This window comes from Halichoerus grypus, chromosome 8, assembly GCF_964656455.1.
Source record: "Halichoerus grypus chromosome 8, mHalGry1.hap1.1, whole genome shotgun sequence".
NCBI classification, from domain to species: Eukaryota; Metazoa; Chordata; class Mammalia; order Carnivora; family Phocidae; genus Halichoerus; species Halichoerus grypus.
In genome coordinates this window covers 79,497,011-79,503,010 of record NC_135719.1, presented here as the reverse complement: position 1 = coordinate 79,503,010, position 6,000 = coordinate 79,497,011, and the positions used below count along the sequence as shown (strand labels likewise).

Genomic DNA, 6,000 nt, shown 5'->3' with positions numbered 1-6,000 from the left:
AATATCTGAATCACTTTCAAATATTAGTGAGCATTCTAGATGTAACTTGGGAGTGAAATTTTCCTTATGAACTTTTTTAAATGTCGAAATTCTATCAGTCAGTAGAAGTATAAATGCACATTTATTATTTTAAGAAAAATGCTATAGGGCGTCTGGGTGGCTCTGTCGGTTAAGCGTCTGCCTTTGGCTCAGGTCATGATCCCGGAGTGCCGGGATCAAGCCCCGCGTTGGCCTCCCTGCTCATTGGGGAGTCTGCTTCTCCCTCTACCCCTCACCCCGCTCATGTTCTCTCTCTCTCTCACTCTGTCTCTATCTCAAATAAATAAAATCTTAAAAAAAAAAAGGAAAAGAAAAGCTGTAATAATGGTTGTCAAAACTTATATAATACACAAAGCAATGAAGAATTTTCATGTAAAATAGGAAAATTAGCTGACAGTTAATATTTAATAAGAGATAGTATATTAGTTGGATAACTTTAAAAAGAAGCTTATATACTTTTTGAGCCAAAAGTATTTATAACAATTTAATAAATAGTATAAGTACTATTAAATTCAAAACATAGTATAAGGCATAACAACAGAAATTAGATTATATCTTAATTCTACCTATGATTCCATGATATCATAATTGTTATAGAATTGATTCATGTATTAGCATTTATCATGTTAAATAAAATAATTCTTTTTTTTTTAAAGATTTTATTTATTTGACAGAGAGAGACACAGCAAGAGAGGGAACACAAGCAGGGGGAGTGGGAGAGGGAGAAGCAGGCTTCCCACTGGGCAGCGAGCCCGAAGCGGGGCTCGATCCCAGGACCCCAGGATCATGACCTGAGCCGAAGGCAGATGCTTAATGACTGAGCCACCCAGGCGCCCCTAAATAAAATAATTCTTAAGAACTATACATTAGGAGGATTTTTTTGTTGAGGTATAACTTACATACAGTCAGGTACACAAATCTTAAGCATACAGCAAAATGGGTTTTCCAACAAAGTAAACATATCCAGACCGAGAAAGAACATTTCCAGCTTATCTCTTCCCAGTTAGTGCTCCCCAAGATACCACTATTCTGAACTCCACCACCACAGATTACTTTTGAATTATGCTGAATTTTTAGTTATTTAATACTGTTTAGGTCATGAATCTTTCTTTTTTTAAAGATTTTATTTAGTTATTTGACAGAGAGACACAGTGAGAGCTGGAACACAAGCAGAGAGAGTGGGAGAGGGAGAAGCAGGCTTCCTGCGGAGCAGGGAGCCCGATGTGGGGCTCGATCCCAGGACCCTGGGATCATGACCTGAGCCAAAGGCAGACGCTTAACAACTGAGCCACCCAGGCGCCCCTAGGTCATGAATCTTTCAAGAAAAAGTTTTATTTGGAAATTCTTCTCATTTTGAGAGGATGCATTAAAAGTATCATTTTAACCACTTCAAAGTTTTGTGAGGAGGATGTCTTCAAAACCATAATATCCATAAGAAAAAAAATCAATATATATAATTTATATTTATATGTGATAAATACCAATTTATACAATTTATGTTTATATGAATGTATAAAGAGTTATGAAAAAAAGAATAAAGGGAAAAAATCAATACCCCTAAGTATCTTCTTTTCTATGCATCTCAGTCAAAACCATCTGTTAAAGTGATAAATGTAGAGTACAATGACCATAGGATATATAGATTTACACTCAGTCATTTGGCATTTGGCTACAATGTGTATTTAGTGCATCTCTACTTCCAAGACTCATCAATGTATTGGTCCCATACTCTGCTTGAATTGTTCAATGTTCTGCTCTTTCTTTGACCATCTCCTCCTCTCAAACCACCCAGCCCAGCTAGCAGGACTTTGCTTGCAGACTTGTCCTCTAGCCTACTCAGGAACATCTCTCTAGCAGGAGAAAGCCCTCAAGGAAAACTGAGTGGGGTATTTGCCTTCATCTGCATGCTTGCCAAGGTGAATATGGCTGGACTGCTATTTGCTACTTCCAGTGATCATTATTGAATGCCTACCAGTGCTGAGGGCTGATTAAGGCTACCTAAATACCATTTCTAAATCTTCCTGCAACCCCGTTGGGTAGGTGGGAGTACTCCCATTTCGCTGTATGGAAACACAGCTGCAGAGAGGTGCCTTAGTTTGCTTGAGGTCACATAGCCAGGAAGACCGAGCCAACCAAAATTTACACCCAATTTTATCTGGCTCCAAAGCTGACTCTGACTCTGGTAAGGAGTAAAGGAACACTGGCGGTGTCGGGGAGGGACAGGAAGAGAAGAGATGCCCCAGCTGGGAAGGGAAGGTCTAACAAGGTAGCTGGGCAGTGAAGTAGGGCAGGCATGGGGCATCATGCAGTTTGTCTGGGACTGAAATAAAGGAAAGAAAGAACAGGCTGGTGATGGTCAGGGCTGCAGGCAATGGGGTGGGGTGGGGCGTGTGCACCTCAAAACAGAGCCAAGGTAAAGCCGTAGCTTCTCCAGTTCTGCTCACTAGAGATGGAGCAATGGTGTCTGCAGCCCAGGGGGACAGGGAGATGGCATTTCCACATCTCAAGCCCTCGGGCCTGGGCAGACTGCCAGAGTGCGGAGCCAGGGAAGCACCGAGGCAGGACAGATCATTATCAGAGGAAGGAAGCTCTGGCAGCTCCCACCAGCCTGTTTGTGACCAGCAGGCTCTGGGCCACGGAAGTCCCTTGAGGTCAAGGGAAATGTGATCCTGGAGCAGGGGGATGAAGCTGGGACACTCCCCTGACCCTATGCCTTCAGGCCAAAGGGATCTAGCCAGAGCCAGGCCCGGGGCCCAGGTCGGAAGAGCAGTGGGCTAGAGAAGGGGGAGGCCAGTTAGAGAGGCAGAGAGAGAATGAATTAGATCCCCGGAGCACCTCATAAACAGCTCTTGGCTAGAGAGCTGGTGACCTTGATTGCAGCCGGCACAGGGTAACTGGCTCCTAAAAGCTCTCAGGGTACATATCTTCATGGGTGAACTCTTACCCAGTTCTCTTGTCCCTGCAGAGCTCTCTCCTTTTTTACCCAAGGGACAAGAACAAAGTGCACTGTATTTAGAATAAGGAGACCTAGGTTCAAGCCCAGGTTCTGCTACTCACCAATTTGACAAGCTCTTTAATTAATTACGCTTTCTGAAAGCTCCATTTCCTCCCCCAAAGAAGGCCCACCATCCTTCTCAAGTCTATCTCCCAAGGGACTCATGTGGCAACACCATGAAAAACCTAAAGTGCTATATAAATATGGAGTGGTACCTCGTTTTCTTTCTTTCCAGCCGCCTCTCCTCGCACAGGTCATATCACTACCACGTTAGCTGGGGAAGGTTCCTAGCTCGGGAACAGGAACAGCTCTGTCCATAAATCCCATGCCCTTCTTGTCCTTTCATTTCCTCCTCTTGTCAGGCTGCCGTGAAGATGGGGCAGGGGAGAGATGTCCCAGGCACAGACCGGGGAACCCACACCCCTAGCTTGCTCAGCCCCTCCCTTGGGGATAAGCTCCTGGGAAAACAGCCACAGAAAGAGGAAGGACCGACCATCTCTTCTGGAGCTCAGCCCTTTCAGAAGAGGTTGAGCTAGGAGGGGCCCTAAGACACGGGAGGAAGATAACCTGTGGGCCATACGAGGACTGGCCCAGGGGTCCGGACAGGGAAGTCAGGCACAGCACGAGAGGGAGGAAGTCCGAAAACCTACAGGATTTTGTCCAAGTGCACGGGAACCAGCTTGAATTTCCTAGAGTCCCCTTTCTCAGGAGGGTCACAGGCCACAATGTAAGAAGCGACCTGTCGCTTCTCTTTGTACTTGCAGCCTGGGTATTTCTTTGAGGTGAGCTCACACGTGCTCAGGGAGACAGGCTCTTTGCTCTGGTGGCAGTTTCCTTGGCCCTTCTTGCAGGCTATCTGCGGGTCTGACAGGTGGCGGCCACACTGGAGAAGGACTGATGCAGGAAGGTGTTGAAGGGTTTGCAGTGTCTTGTGTACTTGTTGACCTTGCCCATCGCCGTGTTGCATTGCTGGGGCCTGGGCTGCATGTGCTGAATTTCAAACCACTGAGCCTGGGTCACATTGCTGGGCTTGGCCCTGACGGGGACCTCAGCCACCCGCAGCCCCAGCAGCAGGAACAGCAGTAGGGGGCAGGATCCTGCTCTGGCTGCGACCCTCTCTAGCAGGGGGGCAGTGAGGATGGAGGGCTGGGGTTGCTGGGGACAGACAGCAGGGGGTGAGAAATTAGTCTTTCTGTATGTGTCCTTCTATCTCATCACCGTTACCCTCCCCTAGGTCTCCTTCCCCCCTCACCCTGTGTCTCATCCCCTCTTCCTGCTCCGTGTGCCCTCCTCACCCACTGTGACCCCCATCCCCTTCACCCCGTATGCCCGTCTTCCCTCATTCTGTCCTTCTTGCCTCCTATTCTTTGTTCTATCTCTTCTCCCTCGAGCCCGATTCCCCCTGTGTCCTTATCCCCTGCTCTGTGTCTCATCCCCTCCATGATACCACCCCATGTCCCCCGTGTCCCCGGTCTGTGCCTCCATCCCCCGGCATCACTCTCCTCTCTCCCCTATGTGTGTCCTTATCCCCTCCTCCTTTGTCTGTCATATCACTCACCTGCATCAGACCCCGTCCCTTCTCTGGCCTCTCTCCCGTCCCAGGTCCCGCCACAGGCTACACCTCCTCACTGAGTCCGGGGCTCAGGATGCCCTTACTTGTCACTGGCCTCAGATCACTTGCCTTTTAACTCCTTAAGAGCTGGCCTGAGCTATGTTGCTTCTGTTTGGGGTGGGCCAGGGAGCAGTCGGGGATCAGGAAATGAATCAAGTATACGTGCATTTCCACCTACATGTCCCAAATAAGTGGATACCTAGGGAGCTAGTGTATCTGCCTAAACAGGTTCAGCAATGAGGAAACTTCACTCCTCACACTCAAAGACTGGATTTGGCCTCTGGCCACATGGTTTGACTACTAAAGCACCTGACCCAGGTGTCAACCGCAAATGAATTTCAGGGAGAACTGCCATTTTTCTCCTATATACATCTCTGGTTCATGATTCTGGGAAGAGCCAATCACTGTGGCCGTAAGAACAGCTTTTTCTCTAACCTGAGATACAGAGGGAATAGCCTAGAATATTGTTTTGTATGATTTCTTGTCATCAGGACTTCCTGCTTATCTTTTGGAGGAGATGGAGGAGCCAGGGAAGCGGATGAATCATCCCAGTCACGATGCCCAACACCACCCCAGCTCAGCTATTCTGCAATGATTCACTCCTCTGGGCCCCTCAGTGCCAGGTGCTGAGCAGGGCCACCTGGCTTTACCTGGTGAAGGCACCCAACACCTTTCATCCTTCACTCTTTTCCTCCCTACTTCATTGAGATCGGCAAAACTTAAACACTGTCCAAATTTGAAAATGCCGTTGGTGGTGGTGGTTGCTTCATTCTGCCTTAGGCCTTGACCTTGCATGGCCTACTCCTTGCGGTAGTTATAGGTGTGTGGAGAGCCCGAGTTGGTACTGCTCTGGGGGCTCTAGTGAGCTTGCCATATGGCCCTCAGAAGACCCGAGACACCGAGGAGTAGAAGCATCACTACTTGTGGGTGGGAAGTTTGGAAAACTGAGATGAACAGTCCTTTTTTCTTCAGGATTCAAATATTTCTCAAGCGTCTACTATGTGCTGAGGTGCTTGGGATAGATCAGTGAATAAAAGAGACAAAAATCCCTACCTTCATGGAGCTTACATTCCATCAGGAGAAAGACAGTAAAAAATTAATATACCCTTTGCTTGAAGTGATAACTGCTAAGGACAAAGGTAGAACAAGAGGGAGGTTGGTAGGCAGTGATTTTTAAATAGGGACATTTAAAGTAGGGACAAAGACCTGAAGATGAGAAAGTGAACTTGTGCTTGTCTGGCGAAGAAGGGTCCAAATAGAACAGTGCTGTGAAAGCCCTAAAGCAGACAGATGCCTGCATGTTGGAGGGACAGCCAGGAGTCCAGTGTGGCTGGGGCAGGTGCCGGACTGTGGG

The 6,000-nt window shown here is 47.6% G+C and overlaps 1 protein-coding gene across 1 annotated transcript; it reads right to left on the bottom strand.

The window, feature by feature from the left end:
• Positions 1 to 3,680: 3,680 nt before the first annotated feature.
• LOC118551861 (ribonuclease 7-like) lies at positions 3,681 to 4,598 on the bottom strand. Its single transcript, XM_036117973.2, is given in 3 exon segments — positions 3,681 to 3,898; positions 3,901 to 4,189; positions 4,593 to 4,598. Coding segments are annotated over 3 exon segments (513 nt in total).
• Positions 4,599 to 6,000: the final 1,402 nt, after the last annotated feature.